Below are 20710 nucleotides of genomic sequence, written 5' to 3'. Positions count from 1 at the left end.
TCGACTGCGTGTCCGGGGATGAGATTGTTGCGGCAGAAGCTTGGCGGGGTATTTACTATTTCCATGATGTCCTTGCCGCAGAGGCCCAACTGTCCGTTTCCATGCTTCATGATGCATTTGCAGAGCTCTCTGGAATTTTTGAAACGTTTAAAACGCCCTAAAGTGATAGTGTGTAACAAGGCCCAAAGCAGAGATCGGTGGAAACGTGGCACGAATTTCGGGAGAAAGCTGATGGGCTGAGTCAGTTATTCGCGTGTCTCATATCTGGGACCGTCTCACCTCTGCAATGCCCATACATTGCGCTTCTCAATGAGACGGAGAATATATTCCTCATCCGAAAGAGTCCATAAAGTCTGAGATGCTAGCTTTCTGTCGTAGATGGGACCTGCCCATGCTTTGAAACTATTACGTAGGGGCTCGCTTGTTATAGAAGATAGGAAGAAATAACAGAAGGTATCAAATTCCGTGGCTATGTCAATAGCCTGGTTGAAATCCTTGAACCTAGATATAAATGTCAACATAGTAGATGTTAGAGCTATCTGCATTGAGAGCTTAACCTACCAGTAGTCCCAATCAATGGTATGTTCCTGGCCAACATATCGTGTTCTGAAATGATTTATAAGTTCATGGCTGATAGCCTTTGCATACACAGGACGATGGGATTTTTGACCAGTTGACGCTAAGGGCGCGTATGTAGCTTGAACGCAAGTACGGAACATTGCTATGTTGTTGAGTTCCAATGCCCACTTTGATATGAGTCTGACAATTGGTCCTTGGGATTCTCTGCTGCGGAGCAGTACGTTGTCAATAAAACCTGCGGCCGCCTGCTTCGTATATGCATCGTCTCGATTGTTGGCAAGATCTCGGAGAACCATTTCGGTCAACCGGTCAGTGCTGGCTCTTTGGGCTGTGCTGGGGGGCCCGACATCCTTGATGAGATAGTTCCGAAGCCGGTCCTTCAGTACAACAACAGCAACAGTCTTGTGATAGCGGAAGGTAGGCGCCGTGTTTTTGAAGCCGGTGAATTCGCCCTCGTCTTCGCTGTCAGGGTTCTCTTTATTAATGTCGTACCCCAGAATTTCATCATGATTAATAGCGAGATCTGAGGCAACCTGAACCCCCGAAGGGGTATGTATGGATCTGAGATTCCCGTATTCTTCCGAGCCCTCATCGTAGCCACCATGGTCATCGTCTCCCATGCGGACATGGATCGCATGTGCTAGCATGAAATAGAATCCAGCCTTGGAACATATGTTGTTTAGAGAGTGAGCGACAGCCCGATCGCGACCCTTCATATTTCCCAAGCATAGGCTTGCCTCTGGGTAAAGATGATCGAGAGGATATATAATTCTATCAGGCTGGCAGGGTCGGGATTTCCACTTGACCAACAGGTGCTTTAGACGTTCAATTTTCTCCCGGGCATCCCCGCGAATAAACAGTTTGTATATAAGGACAAGCCGGTAACCGGATGTCACTTTTGTGACCTCATGCGTCACGTCTGAGAACCAAGAGATTGAGGTAATGTCAAATTTGGAAGTAGGAGCAGTAGAAAGGCGTTTTACTTGAGAGCCACGCGACAGGTGCACGTCGCCGCCCTCATGCTTTGAAGGAAGACAGAGGATGAGTGTTCCGACCATGCCGCGTTCCCTGCCTGAATCATTATGCGGTTTGAGGAATGAGCCAGGCTCACAGAGTAGTAACTTGTATGGTTTGGCAAGGAGTTCACCTGAACAAAGACCTGTGGCAGTATCCTGAAGCACCTTTTCGAAAAATTTGTGCCATTCTGGGTTTCCCAAATCGAATTTTGACGCATCGAGCTCCCATGTGTTGCGTATCGAGTTGTCGCCATGGCCGAAAGGCGCTTGCCTGCATGCACCCTTGATGGTTCGCGCATCGTCCTCTTCAAGCGGTAGACGAATGAGATTGCCGCCATCAATAGTGAGACCGGGATTCACAAATATGTTATAGTGACTGCAAGCTGCGACATCATCGCCTGTCGGTTCAATTGAGTTGAGTGCCTTGAGCAAGGCTTGTTTATCGCGAGTCGCGAGAATAGCTGCTGAACCAGGACCTCCGTCTCTTTCTATATCTTCATCATCATCATCACTGATCTCTATCACCACTGGTGGATAAGACATGGTGTTATGTTGGCTGTTGTGTAAAGGATTCCTGGTTGATGGCCTAAAGCATCTAAGGAGTGGAGTCGGCAGTCGCAGCTGCAGCCGATGCGCGACGCGTTAGTAATCCTTGTATGGTACAAAAAGACACGAGTAGCCTGCCTTGGTCTAGCTTTATGTACGTCATTTTGCTTTCGTTAGTAGTTGCTCAGTAGGAATGTTGTAAATAAAAATGACGTGTTAGTTTGACGTCAAACGAATAATACTAATTTATTGCAAGCCTAGGGGAAGGAGCACAAAACGTATGTCATCTTGTCTTGTTCCTTCCAATTCGTCAAGACATTCGGCTACCTGCGCAGTTGAGGGCGTGACCCCGGGAAATCTCTTCGGTGACGGAAAGCACACGAAACAGTCTAAGTAAAATTGGTACTAGATGGAGGATAAAACATATGCATACGACAGAGGTCTTTTTATTTTATTTTAAAAAAGGGGGTATCGTATGATTGCTGCCCGTCCACTAACCATATCTCTGGACCAAATCTCTCATAACGTCAAGGACCCTATTAAGCTCATTAGCCGCCGAACTAGACGGTAGGTAGACTGAGAATAGCCTCACTGTGTGCGAAGTGTCTCGTTATTGACAAAAAGGGCTGATACATGTGTGTCAAACCTCCTAGCTTGATATCAGCTACGCAGATCAAGAAGAAGTAAAAGAGTTTCTGAATATCTCACAGTCTATAGAGGTCTAAACGACCTTCAAAATCCTCTTCAGGCGGCGAAATCTGGGCGAATGTGTTGTAGGCAGCTACGTACTCATCCCCAAACCTATTGCAAGCTGGTCGCCACTGGCCAAACTCATCTTCAAATTCGAGCTAGTTAGCAGAGGTGACTGCAAGTGTTTAATAAGGGAACGTACATTCGTTGTGTGCAAAGAAGCAGCACGCATCGAAGACAAGAGGCTGGTCATTGTCTACATCAATCCCTGCATTTGCGTACCAAAGGTCTCCATGAACCAGTGAAGGTTTCACTGTTCGGCCGTCACTCTCGAGAGGCCTCAGGAGCCTCGGGATGACCTTTTCGAACAGAGCTCGTGAGAGAGTCTCGAGCTCCTCACTAGGCCCTTTCCTTTCAATCTCCAGATCAAGTGCCTGTCTCATGGACTTGGCGAAGAATGTCTCCCACCTATCTTCCCATGTCACGAACTGGGGTAGGTTTCCTGCGTAGGTGGTAATGTGGAATCCGAACTTGCCAGTAGGCGATACGCTTTTCTGGTGCAACGTTGACAGAAGAGCAGCAAACTTGTGAGGGTCAGGCATATCCTCAGTCATTTCTCGAAACTCGCAGAGGAAGAAGTGGGTGTCTGTTATTGTCTGGTACGTGCCGCAAGCGATGGGCCTTGGGACAATTTCTGGCAGAACGTTATGTATCGCGCTCATGGAATGGAATTCCCCCCTTGTCATATTCATGCCCAATTCTTTTGAAATGGCCTTAATGAAGAAGGACTTCGGTGTACCATCATTGAGCAAAACATCGATGCGGCCCGTCTTCGCCCAGAAGCTTACGCCATGGTTCTCAATGGATGTGACCTTGCATCCCTCTGGCAGTTCTTGGAGGGCAGTCAATATGAAGACGACCTTGTCAGTTTGCCAAGGGCTTGTAGCTTACCCCTTAACACAGCTGGGTCAATGTTGGTATTGCCCGCCCCGAATTCAAAGCCGTTTGCACCGCTGTAGTTCATTTCCTGTGCCAAAGACTGTGCCGAATCTGTTCAGCGCCCCGCTGGCTCAACATGATCGGGCTTTCGGAGAGGGGGTTATTATAAGCGGCGTTCCTGGGAAGCACCCACCACCATGGTCGTTTGACCCAATCGCAAGCGAGCTGCCAAAATGTCACGCAACCACGTATGGATGACGGCCAACGGCACACAACAACCACTGCCACGAATCTTTTTCGATTGCAAGTTTCTATCTTATCAGACAATTGCCAAAAGTATCCTAGGCAACACCAGTTAGTTGATGGTACTATCTAGAGAGCAAGAGTGTTTTTTTTTTTTTTTTAGAAGGATGTACTGAGGCTGCAGTTGTGTTATGTTAACTACCTGTATTTACATGCTTATGCCATCCCCGTTCCTAACTTGCAAACTAGCTTAAAGCCGCCTAGTGGCTAAACGGGCCGTTCCGGTGTTCCCGCAGCCGCATTCTTTTTCTTAGCGAACCCAATTTAAGTCTTCAGTGCCCAGCCATTGAGACCTTGGTAATCCTATCACGCCAATGTTCAACAGGGAACACGACCTTGACACCGTTTGCCTCGAGTCTTTCCTGTCCTTCGTTGTGCCCGATAAATGTTCCTGGCTCCTTGATCCCCACATAGACAGTCTTGATGGCGCTCTTAAGCCTCAAGATCCTCGTCGTGCAAGTCATGTTGCCACTCAGTCTCTCGTTACATGGTTCCATGGTCGTGTACAGCACTGTATCTTCCGGAAGGACCTCATGGATGCGTTCCTCGGGGAGGTTGTGCTCATCGGCAATCTTGATAAAACAACACTGCTCTGCGTGCGTAGTGCCTGGATCTCCCTTGTAGTCTCGCGGATATTCAAGCGAGTATCCTGTCGATAAGACTTTGCCCTTAGCGGCGTCGACAAGTATGGCTCCGACACAGAATTTGTTGGCAGCTGGCGGTGACTTTTTTGCTTGAGTGAGAGCGAACTCCATGAAAGCTTCATGGTCTCCAATTTCGAATGTTGGACTCGTCTGGGAACTCATGGTAAATAGTTCTCCGAAACAATACACAATACATGAACAATCCTTCTAATGAGCCATATCAATACGGTATCATCAAGAAATGCTTAACAAAGTACAGGTCAATGTGGGTGTTTTTGAAACCTTTGATGCGCGATTTCTAGGGTGAGCATGGATATATGCCATTATCTTCGTCGCTGTTGGGCCCGCGAGTGGCATTGACTGGCGGTTAGAGTAATCAGCTGATTGGTGGTTGGTGGCTCGCAGGGCAGGGATGACTACGTTCTTCGAGCGCGAGATGTTGGGCATCTATTATCACGAGTCTCCTGGGAATTTTCCCACCGTACTATTAGTCCATTATTATTTTGGTGGATAGACCATCGTCACTTTGATGAGTCCGGACAACGGAGATTGGCGCCCAATGCACTGATACACACTGAGATTTATGGGCTACAATGGTTAACTCTCATCCCTTGGCCGCTTGGGAAACTTCAATCCAACCCCATCGCTGACTGTGCCAAGTTAGTTCTTTCGAAAGCAGCGGCGCGCAAAGCCTGATCTACATCCCGACAACTCATCAAGCAGTCGCGACTCGACCAAGGGCTTGAGGAATCTATTTCCTCTGTCAAAACCCCAGTCCAACACGTCAACTAACTTGGACGATCGAGCGAAGGGTGATAGGGGACCACTTGGACTGAGCCTCCTATATTCCCCGTCAGCGCCCGAGATCGACCTCATCTTCGTCCATGGCTTAGGCGGTAATTCTAGAAAGACATGGAGCAAGTCGTCCACAGAGCGATCTCAATTTTGGCCAGAGGAGTGGCTCTCCAAGGATCCCGCATTCAGGAATGTCCGTCTTCATAGCTACGGGTACGACTCGTATTATTTGAAGGGTAAGGAGGACTGCTTAAATGTTCATCACATTGGCAAGTCCTTCCTAGGCGCGATCAGTACCTCGCCATGCATTGTCAATTCCAGAACATACATCGTTGTCGTTGGCCACAGCATGGGTGGCCTGGTAATGAAGAAAGCATACATCCTGGCGAAACAGGATACAGGGCACGAAGCGCTGGCAGGACGATTCGCCGCATTCTATTTCCTCGCCACACCGCATCGAGGTGCCAACTCGGCAAAGATGCTCAAGAATCTCCTCAGGGTTGCGTACGACCGCGCTTATGTTGGTGATCTGGAACCGAACTCTGAAGCAGTGCAAGTGACCAATGACGAATTTCGGCATTTTTCAGCTGATCTTGAGCTCTGGTCATTTTATGAAACACAGAATATGAAACTATTTAGCTCACTCATCGTCGATCCTGAGTCAGCCGTCCTTGGGTACCGTGGAGAGAAACAAATACCCATGACTGCTGACCACCGCTCGATATGCAAGTTTGACACACCTCAAGACCCCAACTATATACTCCTACGAGACGCACTCGCCTCTACTGTGAGCAAAATTGCCACGGCAATTCCAGAGAAGAAGCGTGAGAGGACCAAAAATCTCAAGAAGTACCTCGAAGTTTCGGATTTGTTGGATGACGATCTTGCAAATGTCTGCGAATCTCGGATGCGCGGGTCGTGCGAATGGATTTCGTACAAAGCCAGTTATGCCGGATGGAAGGACGGGGAGTACGGAAATGACAGAACGCTATGGATCAAGGGCAAGCCAGCAACTGGAAAATCTGTTCTTGCCGGCTATGTCATCGATCAGCTCAAGGGGTCCGGCCAGGCTTGCAGCTACTTCTTTTTCAAACATGGAGACAAGTCCAAGGCTAACCTAGGTCGTTGTCTCCGATGTCTGGCTTTTCAGATGGCGATCTCCAATGCCGAAGCCAGTGATGCCATCCTAAAAATGCAGGCGGATGGTATCTGCTTCAATGGCGTCGACGAACGTACTCTGTGGAGAATCCTCTTCCTTTCCGGAATTTTTCAGGCCGCAATGACTCGACATTACTGGGTCATCGATGCTCTGGACGAGTGTTCCAACCCTCCGGTCCTTTTGAATGCCATTCTTTCCAACATGGACGAATCTATACCACTGAGAATTCTTGTCACAAGTAGGGATACGGTCGAGCTGGACCAAGGTTTCTCGGCCATTCCACCCAACCTGGTCCAGTTCTTGCCAATCTCGGTAACAGATACAAAATCAGATCTCAGACTTTTGATTGAGAGGAGGACCCAGGCCTTGGGAGTCGTTAAACCTAACGATCGGGGTAAACTGGCCGAGAAGATTTTAGACAAATCTAAGGGGTCTTTCTTGTGGACAATTTTGGTACTTGAGGAACTCCTACGTTGCCACAGCAGAAAGGAAATTCACCAGATTCTTGAAGACGTGCCAAGAGGCATGGGATCACTGTACAAGCGGACTCTAGACTACATGTCACAGGTCACTCGCGGAAAGGAGCTGACCAAAACCATCCTCATGTGGGCAGCATGTGCGGTTCGACCAATATCAATTAGCGAATTAGACGGTGCTCTGACCCTGGACATCCACGACTCATTCCCGAACTTGGAGGAGAGCATCGCCGCGCTCTGTGGTCAATTGGTGGTCGTGGACAAATATGGGCGAGTCAATATGGTGCATGAAACTGCCAGAGAATTTCTTGTAGCTGGCGGACTAGAGTCTGAATTCTCCATAGAGAAAACTAAGGCGCACACACGAATGGCTGAGGTGTGTCTCAGCTACCTCGTCGGAGAAGAAATGAAACCTCCAAGGACCAAGCGGCGCCGTTCTTCGGCAAACTTACCAACAAGACTAGATTTCGCCATCTATGCATACACAGCATACTCATATCACCTCTCGAAGGCTGATCCATTGGCGACAGAGGCGTTCCAGCTTGTCACGCGGTTCCTCAAATCCAACGTACTTACTTGGATCGAAACGATTGCCGATTCCCAAAATCTCACTCATCTCATCCGTGCCTCAAAACACCTCAAAACCTACGTGGATAGATGCGCCGTTGAGCGTTCACCACTAGACCCTCAGATGCGGGCGCTACGACAGTGGAGTACGGACCTTGCTCGGATTCCTGCCATGTTTGCCAACGTCCTCACGGTGTCACCGTCAGCAATATACTCGTTGATACCGCCATTCTGTCCCACTGAATCTATGGTATACAAAACCGGAGGCTCAAATCAGAGGCTCGCAGTGCTTGGCACTTATAACAAGCAATGGGATGACAGGATGCTGTGCATCGATTTCCACCAGGGTCAACCAAGAGCTTTGCGCTATGGAGACGAGTTCCTGGCCGTCGCTCTCAGTTCAGGAGCTGTCGTATTGTACCACGCTACATCCTACCAGGAGTACAAGGTCTTAAAACACGGTGAAGCTGTTAACTTCATTGCTTTCAAGACCAAAACTGACCTTGTAGCAACCTGTGGTATCAAGACGACCAAGATCTGGGACATCAGAAAGGGGCAAGTGGTAGACAGCCTCATGAGCCCTCCGCGTCCGCTGGGAATGGAATTCGATGGAGATATGCTTTTGATTGCAAGTCGAAACAACTACATTGAGACTTGGAATTTGGGACACGACGCCCAGGCGGAGTCGGTGCGGAGGCCATGGAGTGGTGCCAATACGCCAGATACGAACCAAATGCCTCTACGGGGAACCCCATGCGCACTAACTCTCTCTACCAGCCACGGAATGCTTGCTGTCGCCTACAGCGGCCAACCCATCACACTATGGGACATGGAAGAGGACACTTACGCTGGTAAATGTGGCAAGAAACTCTCCAGTGGAGAGACGTGCACGCATGTCGTCGTCGCGCTTGCTTTCAATCCCAATCCCGACATAAACCTTCTCGCAGTCGCATATCTCGATGGTGATCTCGCCCTCCTTGACCCCTATACCGACCGGCAGCTGGAATGCTTTCGTGCCAATTGCCAAACCCTCTCTCCAAGCCCTAATGGGCGTTTCCTCGCAGCGGGTGGTGCAAATGGGATTGTCCACGTTTACGAATTTGATACGTTCAAACTTCTCTATCGGGTCAAGTCCTCTAACTCCTATATCAAGCAGCTTGCTTTTGCCAGAGACAGTATGCTTCTTGCCGATATACGAGGCACCCAGTGCACTGTTTGGAAACCTGAAGCTCTGTTGCGAGAGTCCCTCGGTGATGATAGCAGCGGGCTCACTTCCACTACAGTGGTCGAGACGCTTTCCATGGAAGCTAAAGCGAAGATTACTGCCATGGTGGTCCATCACACATTCGCAGTCGTCTTTTATGGAAAGGACGATGGGTCAGTCGTCCTGTACGAGCGAAAAACAGCAGCGAGCTTGGGGATTCTCTACAGGCACAAGTCTCCAGTCCGCCTATTGGCCTGGATTGAACCGAGAGACGCCCTCCTTAGCGTTGATGCCTCTAACAGGATCTTTTTACACAGGATCCAAAAGTCAGCAGACAAAGGTTGGCTCAGCGATCCGACTGTACTCTTCAAGTCCCACCTCGACTCTGAGAAGGCAATCACAGATGTGCTAGTAGGAGAAATAGCGGCCAAGTTCCTGGTATCAACTCGCGAGTCTGATTATTTGTTCAACTTGGATAACGGCAAGTATGAGATAGAGCGAACATATCCACAAGTGCCAGGAACCCGGAAATGGCTCCCTCATCCGCAATCCTCTCTACATCTGATCTGTGTAGACAACGTCAAAGCCTGCGCCTACTGCTGGAGTGACTGGTCTGAAGTATCGTCTATTGCATTTTCATTGGACAGCCACACGGTAGAGCTCAAAAGCGCGATTCTCTATTCGCTCGACCAAAAACAGAGAGTCATGCTTCACTTGATACATCCGAGCAGTTCTGTCAACATCAACAGAATTACGATCATTGACGTAGACTGTCTTGCCGTCGAAGGCAACGATGACTTGCTGAGGAAGCAAATAGATGCTGCGGCGACGTTAGATCAACTTGCCACTGATGAAGACAGGGAGGATACCGTCAAGGCATCGAATCTGGCCGCTCCACTTAGTTCACGTGTGACTACATTCGAACTAAGCGTTACCCATGTCCTAGGAGTTGATGAATCAAAAAAACTCATATTCCTGAACCGGTCTTTTTGGGTGTGCTCTGTTGATCTCAGCGAGAGCAGGTTGGAGATCGCGCAGCGCAAAGATTCCCCGGCGATCGAAGTTTTTGAGCACTTTTTTATTCCATACGATTGGTTTGCTGGGAAGAGGAACATTGTTTGTGCCTTGGCAAAGAGAGATATTATGTTGACTCGGGGTGGCGACTTGGCGGTGATTAGGGGCGGCATTGACTATGCCGAGAGAGTGTGTATCGAATAAGAGATTAAACAGAAGGGATACATCTAAGCCCAAATCCCTTAGTACCTTAACACTTAGTACCTTGATGGACAATTGAATTAATATCCATCCAGTTCTGTGGATTAAATAATTCTTACTGGTACTAAGTTGTCTTTTCTTACTGTAATAATGTACAGACTTGAGAGGTCAAGTACGGGTTTTAAAGATGCGACTTCCCTACATGTGTATTTGAGTTTTGCTTCTCTTCTCGCATCCATTCACTCTCCTGTCTCCAGTTTGTGGAATCACGACAAGGGGTATAAATCCTTGATCTGAGCAAGTTTCTCGGATTTAATTCAAGATGACGAGCTGACTCATCAGCCCCTCTTCATTCTGCGGTAAGCCAGGCCTTTGTCATGTTGATAAACTTACACTTCTCAGTCGACAAGATGAGTGCTCTATCGCAACGGGCCACAGAGGCTGTAGGTGGGCTAGATCTGCCTTGGAGGTTCGCGCCAAGGGGAGACTATGACCCTGATCATAATCCAACTGGATTGATATCATTTGGCACAGCTGAAAATGTAATGTTCTCTCCTACCAACCCGTTCAACATTGTGGGAACGCTAACATCTCACTAGGCCTTGGTGACAGATCAACTCAAGGAGTTCGCAGACAAGAGCGTACAAAGACAAATATTCACCTTGAAACTCAAGAACTAGCTTTTAACTTGTATATCAGGTTACCATTTCAAACGAGGACTTCTTATACCGTGGCAGCCATGCGGGCGGTTCTCGCTTCCCTACAGCTCTAGCTGCCCACCTCAACGAATACTTGACTCCTAGCAGCCCCATCACCCCAGACATGATCCGGTGTGTCGGTGCCGCTACTGCAATGCACGACATCCTTGCATGGGGAGTTGCGGACCCTGGTGATGGTGTATTAACCAGTAGACCCGTGTATGGCCGCTTCGAACTTGATTTTGGTAACAAATCTCAAGCGAAAGTTGTATACTCTGACAATAAGACCGAAGAGGCATTCCAAGATGGTATCATCGACCATTTCGAGGAGGCTTTGCTCAGATCCAGTGAGGCCGGCATACACGTCAAGATGGTGCTGATCGTCAACCCCCACAACCCACTTGGTGAGAAATGTCTACCCAGTCTCTGATGATCTGCTGGTTGACCATGATCAGGGCGGTGTTACCCCAAGTCCACCCTTGTCAAAATCATGCAATTCTGCCAAAAGCATAGACTGCATCTCCTGAGTGACGAGATCTACGCCTGTTCAGTATTCAACAGTGATGAGCCTGCAACCCCCTTTACCTCGATCCTGTCGATAGATTCCACGAATCTCATTGACCCGGATCTTCTCCACGTCACCTACGGACTAAGTAAGGACTTTGGCGCCGCTGGCCTTCGTCTCGGTGCCATCATCACTCGAAGCCAACCAGTCCTCCGCGCAATTGAGGCGGCCATGCGGTTTCACAACCCTTCCGGCGCGAGTCTGGCCATTGGAAATGCAATGCTTGAGGACAGAGTGTGGTGTCGATCTTTTGTTGATTCGTCGAGATCTAAACTCTCACAGGCCCATCGACACGTCACGTCACAGCTCAAGGCTATGAACATCAAGTACCTACCAGGAAGCAACGCAGGTTTCTTTGTCTGGATTGATCTATCGCCATACCTTCCATCTGAACTAGATGGCGAGTTGAATCAAGAATTTGCTCTTGCCAAAAGGCTGCGCGAGGCTGGCGTTTTCCTGCATCCTCGAGAAGAACACTCGCTTGAACCAGGGTGGTTTCGGATAGTATACACACAAGACCCGAGAACCGTGACTGAAGGGCTGCAGAGGTATGTTCCCTCTTCATTTGCGGTTGAAACACTAAAATAGTTCCCAGGGTCAAAATGGCAATATCGTAGGCTGGACATTGGAGAAACGGTCAACCATACTCGCAGTTAACAAAGTCAAGGAGCGAGAGGGATTTTACGAATAGGGGGGGTCAAAGCAGTCAGCCATCACACGTATAAGTAGTTATACGCGATTGCAACATTTGCATCAAGCTGGAAATCAATCTTCAGTTCAGATGATGATACACAGATAGCTTATTTTTGATGCGCTTTTGTAACCCTGCCGTCTACTGGCTAACGGCGTCCTCGAACTTCTTACCGGTCAACATGAGGAAAGCCTCTCGGTAACGGTCCGATGTAGCTTGGACAATATCCTGGGGAAGCTCAACACCCTCCTTGCCCTTGAGTCCTTCCTTGGTGAGCCAGTTTCGGATGAACTGCTTGTCGAAGCTGTCCTGGTCACGGCCGGGCATGTAGCCGGCTGCTGGCCAGAATCGGGAAGAGTCAGGGGTCAGTACTTCGTCGACAAGGTAGATGTTGCCCTCCTGATCCTTGGCAAACTCAAACTTGGTGTCAGCCAGAAGGATGCCGTGCTCTTCGGCGTACTTGGAGGCCTCGTCATAGATCTTGAGGGACAGCTCCTTGACGCGGTCCGCAGTCTCGCGGTCGCCGACTTCCTTCCAAGCGTCGTCAGGGTGGATGTTCTCGTCATGCTCTCCGGCATCGGCCTTGGTGCTAGGTGTCCACAGGGGTTGCTTGAACTTTTGGGCCTCCTCCATGCCAGACTCAACGGTGATGCCATGAACGGTGCCGTTCTTCTTGTACTCTTTGTAAGCAGAACCAGTCAGATAACCTCGCCTATCAATATGTCAGTGTCATGATGCCCACACAGAGCAAGAGTAGTATGCGCTATTTCGCGTTTAAGGAATGACTTTGAAAGGGGCTTCTAATGCGAGAGGGGAGACCATACACAATGGATTCGATCTTGATGACAGAAAGCTTCTTGACGACCATGGATCTGTTCTTGATGGTCTGGGCCTCCTCCGCACTAACACCCTCAGGGACATTGAGGCTAATGAAATGGGTACGCAGGTCAGGAATGCGCTCCGTCAAAACCTGGAACCAGTGTGCTGAAAGGAGGGTCAAGATCTTGCCCTTGTCGGGAATTGCGTTCTTGAGGACAGCATCGTAGGCTGAGACTCGATCAGAGGCCACAAAGAGAAGAGTGCTCTTATCAGGGAGCTCGAAAAGGTCGCGCACTTTGCCGGAGGCAATCTTTTGAAAGCTTGGCAGGGAGATTTCTGTTAGAGCCGACATGGTGGCATGTGATGAGATTCTAGTCAATCAATTCAATTTAGTATGTGTTGAGAATAAAGGCAATTCGATTATCGCCAGAAAGTAGTAGTCACGCAATGTGAGAGGAGAGAAAGATTGAAAGTGACGGAACCCAGTGAGGAGAAAATTTTAGCCGATCACTCGATGCGTGCAAAAGTTTCTCCACTGAGTCACAAATTCCATCGCGGTTTCGGCGTCTGAAGTGGCTGACCAAAGTTTGAAATGCGAAATCATGCCTTTTATCTTTGACGTCTTCTTCAAGTAAACAGGCGATTACACGAGCTCATCTTGCATGATGACAGGGGCTTTGGAACGAGTCGTGCACAGTGTTTCACTGTTTTAGAGACACTACTTACACGGCCCTTTGAGCCCCCACTGCCATAGCGCTCTACTTGAGCCTGAAATATTTATACACCAACATTCTCTCACAGCCATTGTGAGAATCTATGGCTGTTGGTTAGCAGTGGCTAGTATGGAGGAGTAATGAACTGTCAGTTGTTCTATCTAGATAACACAGCAAAGAAGGTAGTGCCTCGCTGTTCAGAAGCCGCCATGGCTTAACCTACTACCTACTACCTACAAAACACCACTAGAGTAGATTTGTATGCAAATCAGAATAGGATCTTATTGAGAGTAGAACATCGGGTTCTGAAACTTGAACATGTAAACGTTGAATAAACGGTCGGAAATTATAACGGCTTTGACAAGGGCCTGCCTTTCTTCACCACGATGCATTACATTAAACCAGATTGGCAGTGGCACTAAGCAACGGTCCAGACCAACCTATCTACGATTTCCGCAGATGTACATAGTAGTATTGGAATCGATGACATCCCTGCTCCTGCTCCTCAGGAACTATGGGGATTCAGGATGTTACCCATATCTGAAGTTCCATCGATGCATCTTGGCATCAGTGAAGTCTATCTTGCCATGTATGGGTACCCGTATCTATAGATCGACGCGGACATATTATTGCGATCCTCATATGAGACTCGGTGGTTTCCCTGGTGTATTACTATAGTCCCGAGGAACCAGATGGGGAATTAATCGGACACGAGCTGAGCACGGGCATCTATTCTGCAGGTGCAATAATGCATGTATTTATCAGTACAGGTGTTTCTTGAGTTAAGTAACTATCAAGGTAGATGGTTACTAGCTGATACACGTATTGCTTCGGAGGATTGTGCTGGTGCCCTTAGTTATCCTATATCATTCAAAAAAATGATTGGCTAGCGAGTTATCACCAGCTGGACAACGAGGCAACGACACAAACCGTTGAGCTTCAAATAAGCGGCGTAATAAATCAAACGAAAATCATGGGGTTTCCCAGTTCAGCTCAACTGGAGAAGAAGTAAAAAAAAAGTGCCGGGGTTTTTATGTTATTCCCTCCGTTCTTGGCCCACGTAAGGCTTACATCAGTTCTTTGTCAGGACGCACTGACGTTATGTTGGCCTCTTATCAAAACCGTTACTGTGTACTCGTACTCTAGTACTGCAGACGTTTATTTAACCTTTTAAGACTAATTTGTTCAATGTAAGACTATTTGTTGAATTGTTTACCTAGTGTTTATACCTGTAGATGTATGCTGAATAACAGCTGCGTTGTCGTAGTGATTTCACTTGAGCTTACCTTTCCACTCAACATCAACATGTCTGCGTGTTGCATGTTCTCTATAGTGTGGACATCACGTGAGCCTCAACGAAACTCGCCCTTGACAGCTTTTAAGAATTGCTGGTCCTTACTCAAGCTCCAACGCTAGTAAAATTTCAATGGCAGTATGGACGTTGCAACGGGTTCAAGGCCCAGCAGCTCGACTATTTCCACCTATCATAACTCGCGGACTTCCTCCTGTGTCATATGCGGAAAACCTTTGCCGAATTCCTTAGGATAATCCTTGTGGTTTTTATCAGGTCTGGACCTTGCAAGGACCTGGTGTTTTCCTGGGGTGAATAGCAAAGGCCTCGAGAGTGAGTTCAACGTATGTCCATGGACATACTAAGATATTGTTGACTACTCCAGCGTATGTTGTCGAATCATATCTTCATAACCGTACCTGCGAGTCCAAGGATCAAACCCTCGCTGTGGATCGTCGTCAAGGTCACACTGACGTACATCAAGCATCCTGGCATCAAACAAATGGGCACGACGATCGGGAATTTTAAACCCGTGTCTATTCACGCCACTATGGTAATACGACGTTGAGTGACCCAAAAAAACATATCGTCGATGCAACATGAGCTCGCTATCCCACCTACCCAGGCATGAACAGATCACTCCTTCATTTCCCGAGCCCAGCTAGCTGGACCTTAAATTTGATGCGATTACTCACCTATTCGATTGGTATGCTGTATCCAGATCTTGCCTCAATCCTCCCTGGCATACTAGTTATTCATGGTGCTGCTGTGGAGTGGTTTGAAAACAGTGACATGGTGGCAGCTTGCTTGCTGGGCTTTGACTATCAGATACGCGCCTTGATTGCAAGGAAGACATCCGTTTGGACGTATGTGCTTGTACCCCTTGCATGGGAATACAAACGTCCCGAGCCCGGTAGTTGCTCTCAACATCCCTGACTATCCACGTACATAGTACGCAAAATTGACATTCATCATGAATAAGGCAGTCTAGCTTAGCCCTACAAGCATCACTACATGACTCGCACGTGTCCACAGGGTCCACTGGCTGTACCAAGAAAATTTGTACGCCATTTCTGGAAAGGGTACGATCCTCAACTCTAGATGTGGTTGGATGCGTATATGATAGACACGAGTGGCTTGACCCAAGATTACTCTGCGACACGGCAAACTTGGACTGAATTTGATGGCTTGGGTAAGCGAAAAAGCCTTGCATACATTTCTGGTCACCGGATGTTGGTACAAGACAGTACAAACCCATCAACGAGTCAATACCAGCCCTAGCACGAGGCTAGATCGACAATAGCCGTTCTTATGTGGAACCCTGACCCTCAAACACGATTTTCTGGGTATCGAAAACTTCAGTTGTCGATTCGACCATCTCGGAACTCGCGCTTTGCATCTGTCAGGTTTATTCCGGTGTTCTGTCGGTGTGTTTGGCAAACTTGACCGCAGTGGATCAGCTAAGACCAGAGGTGGATAATAATATGCTGCTGGTTGCCCTGCAATGAAAGAAAGAAACAAAGGCAGACCAAGCTAAAGCGGGAAGGGAAGGGACCTCAAGGTGTTGGAAAAGTTAACCACGGGAAGCATGAGAGACGAAATTAGTAGATCAGTTCATGACGCTCAGACCTTACTCCTTAGACTATTTATTTTTCGTACTCCAACGTAGGAGGCGAACTTATCTGCTACCCACCAGAAGGGAAGACATACATACAGCTTCTTCTTCTGGCAGCATAGATAATCTCAAGTCGGATTCCAGGATCAGGCTCTTTGAGTCTTGCCAAGGAAGCATTGAGATTAAACCTGATTATATGTATGGCAGAGAATTCGAGCCAGTTATGCCTCCCTCTTGTCATGAACAGAGAAACGACCCGTCAGATTCTGGACCTGTTGGCTCTAGTGCGTACTCCATACATATGTACAGCTGATGTCTGAAGACGACTAAAACAGTCAGCCCTCATGTTTAGTACTATATATTGCATTGCTCTCTGACCAAGGAAGTTTCAATAGATGGGTCCCTTACGTGTGTATCCTGCTTCCCTTGGCACCAAGATGGAACTCATCCGAGTAAGTAATTCGGCGTTCTCCAGACTACTGACTACCTCTCGAAGCCGTCGTCATGAATGAATAAAACCGGCCCCTCCCGTCATCCCTGTCCCTTGCATTCTGTAGCCGCTACAGTCGGGGTCTCGTTCCCTGTCCAATCACAACTGACTCAGCATCCAACTGCCATTACATGTCTTGGACTGTGCTGCAAGAGCCTTGCTCCCTCCGTCGGTCTCGCCTTTCCTTTTGAAATGTCGATGAGAATGGGAGCGCATATACGGAGTATAGGTGCCTTAGTTTAGCTTAGGTACTCACTTAGTGCCTGCCTTAATTATCTCTTCTTTGAGGTCCCTGAGGCCTTGCGGACTCCCGCCAACTGCTCGAGGACGACTGACGGCCAATCGTTTACCGGACTACGCCACCGTGATTGGTCAATCGCCACGCCACCGAGTTCCACAGGCCTTGAGGGACCTGAGGAGATATGTTCCTTCCTGCCTCTACTACTAGTACCAGGTCGGCACGCATATCATTACTTAGACTTCCGCTCCCGTCTTTCATCGTTTCTTAATCATCATTTTGAGTTTGCGCCGTCTTTCTCTCTCCATATCTGCATCACAATATTCGTCAGGGGTTTGAATGGCTAAGACTGTGCCGACCCCAATAGCTCACTCACTTACACTACGGCTAGCAGCGTAGACGCTCTGTCTTGACTGGTCCCGTCCTCTTCTCGGGGGATTACTCGCCAAGATTAGCTTTATCAAACTCGCTGTGATGCCCGCTCGTCGTGGTCGTCCCAAACCGCCTCCGTTTACTCCCTGCCGTTCTTTCTGGCGTCCCACTCCGACCTTGCGCTGAACCAGAGCTCGAGACCCTCCTTCGCTGCAGCAAATTCAACAAGGAGTGACCAACTAAAATTTCCTGGAAGGACCCAGCATAATACAACCACGAAAGTGCCGAGCTGAAGAGAAGCTTAAGCCACTTTGCAATCAAAACACGCTTTGCTGGGAACTTGCACAACATCACTGCCGGCCTTGTTAATCAGCTATACGGGTGATACTTTCGGAACCCATCATTTCATTAGTCAATGGCCTTACCCCAGTTCCTCTGAAGCATCCACAACCGCATATCAATAAGTTGTTGTTAGTCCTTCCTCTTCTTTCGCCTACAGACACCGGTACAATAGGTCCCTGTTAATACCTGCCCAAAACGACCAGAGCGCCTTTCTTGTCAAACGGGCTGGACCGTACCTGCCGCATACAACACTTCCGTTCATCTGGTACCTGGTAGTCAACCCGCCGTTCCGCTACTACCTCATTTGTCGTTCACCTTCGGTATTATACAGACCGAAACCGAGTTAAATCAACCTAGTCTCAATTTACGGAACAAGGACCAGTCCTGCGGCTATTGGAATACGCCTATTATAGGACCGGAACTCGTCATTGGCTTTCACAACACGTGTGCTTTGACATACGACTGCTCTCCAACTTCCTATTGCAGCGAGCTTCCCTGACAGAGCACCAAATCCCAAACAAGGCATACGAACACCAAAGTTACTTTCACTGCCAGCAGTGTAGCACGGCGGCTGGGCATATGGCTGACGCCGAGTCTTCTGCCCCGGCCGTCAAACGACGAGCCCCGATTGCATGTCGACGGTGAATAGCTGCGCCCACCCCTTATTAACCTCCCTCTTCTAACAATTTGCTATAGATGCCGGCGAATGAGGAGCAAATGTGTCCATGATCGCGCGCAGCCTCCATGCAAGGCTTGTGCTGAAGCTGGATATACTGCTGAAGAATGGTGACCTAATCTGCTCGCTTCCTTACAAATGGAGCTGACATTCTATCTAACAGCACGTTTCTTGAACGGGGTCAACCGGATCATGACCGTGACTTTCGTCACCCCCGTGTCCGGGCAGATAAGTCAGGTCGAAGAGACCCGGCCAAAGCACGGCGTGACATCCTTGACGCTCCTGTAAAGCCTCTAAACAAATCGAACAGTGAATGGGAGCGTTTGCCTCCACTACCCGAAATTATCGACGGCATAAATCGATTCATCCGGTACTACTTCCAGCTTGGCTTTATCCCCAGAGAGCAATTCCCCAGACGTCTGCTTCAAGACCATCAATCCGTGAGCGTCTTTCTTGTGGTCAGCATCCTCAGCATTTCGGCGCGCTTCAGCCCTCCTCTCGCGGCTCGCTATGGCTCCGGTATGAAAGCAGCTGAATTCTTTATGGAGCGCGCTGCTGCCATCGCACCCGGCGAGATCTTTTCGCCAAAGTACACGTTGGAGAGTTGTCAGGCATTTTACTTGCTCAGTATTGCACAACAAGGCAGTGGGCTCAGAAACGAAAGTCACGTATGTACCAGATACGAAGCGTAATATGTGTTCATTGCTGATCGACAGATGAACATGGGAATCGCTCTTCGGATGGCTTCCGCGTTGCGTCTTCACTTGGAAGAAACATATGACATCTCAGATCCGACGGACGAGACCAGAATCCGTGGAGAATCTGCTCGTCGCACTCTAGTAAGTTGTTGAGACCACAAATTAGCCAGTGATTTTGCTAAACAGTATTGCTAGTGGATGTTGCACAGTCAGGACCAACTGCACTCAGGCCCTCACTCGCCCATTTCCCTTTCTGCGTCGGACATTACTGCTCTCCTCCCCTGTAATGAGGACGAATTTGACCTGGGACAGGAGCCTCCTTCACGAGCTGCTCTTGAGGGTTCTCCGCCTGCTATCAGTAATCCGGCACTTTTGTGTGATCCGAACCGGTCTCTCTTTGCGTCACTCATTCAAGCGCACAATTTATGGGGCGTTATCACCAGGCGTGCTGTCAGCTTTACCCGCAGCTCTTATCCATGGGAGCCAGAAAGCAAATTTGCAACTGTCTCGAGAAAGCTTGATATGTGGGAGAATAGCCTACCCCAAAATCATCGATGGAACGAGTTCACATATAGCGAGCACAAAGCGAAAGGACAAGAACTGGTGAGTTCCTTTACACACTAAAGGCCCAAATATTAACTTCCCAGGCGTATCTCGGAGTGACAATGATCCCGCGCCTCTGCAATATCGTTCTTCGACGTCCATACTTGGTAGAGTAAGTCAGTATCCTAGCTTACTCTGTCATAACTAACTCTTGCAGCATCTTGACATTTTCTGCTGAATATAAACAGAGGCCGGAAGCTTTCACAAAGATTGCGTACGAACTTTTCTCCAACGTCCGTAGCCTTTATATACAAATCGATGCTCAATTCACAGGACGTTCCTCGGAGGAAAGTGTTGGTGCCCAGATGGCGGCGTTCTGTGTCTACACTTGTGGTCTTCTTTCCACATACCTTTGTTGTTATCCGAACAGTGAGCGCATTTATCTTAACATAGGCCCTCCAGACACTAATCTCTCTCAGTTTGCCCGGATCCCAGTATCAGCCGCGACGGACATATGATGTACCAGCGAACTCTAGCCATCTTATTGGAATGCAAAGAAGTCTGGCCCCTCGCATCTCGTTGGGCAGATGCTCTGGAACGCTTTGCCCAGGATCCCACGAGCTCTCTTACATCAGAAACCGGGATGGCGGACGGTAGAGATCCCGTTCCTCATCCAGTAATCGACCTTCCTGGTGCTACTCCAGCTTCATCTGGCACATCACCAGCATCGTCTATATACAGCCGACAGGCCAGTTCAATAGAACCAGGGCCCTCTACTCTACAGTCTCCATCTCCACATGGTATTCCAGCTACTCTATCAGCGACT

General features: G+C 48.6%; 9 protein-coding genes across 9 annotated transcripts; 4 read left to right on the top strand and 5 right to left on the bottom strand.

Annotated features, from left to right (window-relative positions):
* Positions 1–275: 275 nt before the first annotated feature.
* FGSG_09449 (uncharacterized protein) lies at positions 276–1199 on the bottom strand (the record flags this gene model as incomplete). The annotated part of the gene is made up of 2 exons (XM_011329980.1): positions 276–501; positions 562–1199. 2 exons carry the CDS (start codon positions 1197–1199, stop codon positions 276–278), a joined length of 864 nt encoding a protein of 287 aa, XP_011328282.1.
* A 1646-nt stretch (positions 1200–2845) lies between these two features.
* On the bottom strand, positions 2846–3855 carry FGSG_09450 (uncharacterized protein; the record flags this gene model as incomplete). The annotated part of the gene is made up of 3 exons (XM_011329979.1): positions 2846–2976; positions 3034–3714; positions 3783–3855. 3 exons carry the CDS (start codon positions 3853–3855, stop codon positions 2846–2848), a joined length of 885 nt encoding a protein of 294 aa, XP_011328281.1.
* Positions 3856–4345: 490 nt separating this feature from the next.
* On the bottom strand, positions 4346–4879 carry FGSG_09451 (uncharacterized protein; the record flags this gene model as incomplete). Its single annotated transcript, XM_011329978.1, has 1 exon — positions 4346–4879. One exon carries the CDS (start codon positions 4877–4879, stop codon positions 4346–4348), a length of 534 nt encoding a protein of 177 aa, XP_011328280.1.
* Positions 4880–6212: 1333 nt separating this feature from the next.
* FGSG_13586 (uncharacterized protein) lies at positions 6213–9526 on the top strand (the record flags this gene model as incomplete). The annotated part of the gene is made up of 3 exons (XM_011329977.1): positions 6213–9103; positions 9236–9403; positions 9493–9526. 3 exons carry the CDS (start codon positions 6213–6215, stop codon positions 9524–9526), a joined length of 3093 nt encoding a protein of 1030 aa, XP_011328279.1.
* Positions 9527–10543: 1017 nt separating this feature from the next.
* Positions 10544–11984, top strand: FGSG_13587 (uncharacterized protein; the record flags this gene model as incomplete). The annotated part of the gene is made up of 3 exons (XM_011329976.1): positions 10544–10675; positions 10833–11235; positions 11287–11984. The coding sequence occupies 3 exons, from the start codon at positions 10544–10546 to the stop codon at positions 11982–11984; spliced, it is 1233 nt and encodes a 410-aa protein (XP_011328278.1).
* FGSG_09453 (phosphoribosylaminoimidazole-succinocarboxamide synthase) lies at positions 11947–13508 on the bottom strand. The gene is made up of 2 exons (XM_011329975.1): positions 12912–13508; positions 11947–12799 (listed from the first exon to the last, which is right to left on the bottom strand). The coding sequence occupies exons 1-2, from the start codon at positions 13256–13258 to the stop codon at positions 12229–12231; spliced, it is 918 nt and encodes a 305-aa protein (XP_011328277.1). The 5' UTR covers positions 13259–13508; the 3' UTR covers positions 11947–12228.
* A 1595-nt stretch (positions 13509–15103) lies between these two features.
* Positions 15104–16702, bottom strand: FGSG_13588 (uncharacterized protein; the record flags this gene model as incomplete). The annotated part of the gene is given in 7 exon segments (XM_011329974.1): positions 15104–15236; positions 15330–15355; positions 15389–15458; positions 15606–15649; positions 15791–15846; positions 15859–16198; positions 16625–16702. The coding sequence occupies 7 exon segments, from the start codon at positions 16700–16702 to the stop codon at positions 15104–15106; spliced, it is 747 nt and encodes a 248-aa protein (XP_011328276.1).
* A 2133-nt stretch (positions 16703–18835) lies between these two features.
* Positions 18836–18931, top strand: FGSG_13589 (uncharacterized protein; the record flags this gene model as incomplete). The annotated part of the gene is made up of 1 exon (XM_011329973.1): positions 18836–18931. One exon carries the CDS (start codon positions 18836–18838, stop codon positions 18929–18931), a length of 96 nt encoding a protein of 31 aa, XP_011328275.1.
* Positions 18932–19185: 254 nt separating this feature from the next.
* Positions 19186–19335, top strand: FGSG_13590 (uncharacterized protein; the record flags this gene model as incomplete). The annotated part of the gene is made up of 1 exon (XM_011329972.1): positions 19186–19335. The coding sequence occupies one exon, from the start codon at positions 19186–19188 to the stop codon at positions 19333–19335; it is 150 nt and encodes a 49-aa protein (XP_011328274.1).
* Between the last annotated feature and the right edge of the window lie 1375 nt (positions 19336–20710).

This window comes from Fusarium graminearum, chromosome 4, assembly GCF_000240135.3.
Source record: "Fusarium graminearum PH-1 chromosome 4, whole genome shotgun sequence".
In the NCBI taxonomy this organism is placed as follows: Eukaryota; Fungi; Ascomycota; class Sordariomycetes; order Hypocreales; family Nectriaceae; genus Fusarium; species Fusarium graminearum.
This window is presented reverse-complemented; position numbering and strand designations above follow the sequence as displayed.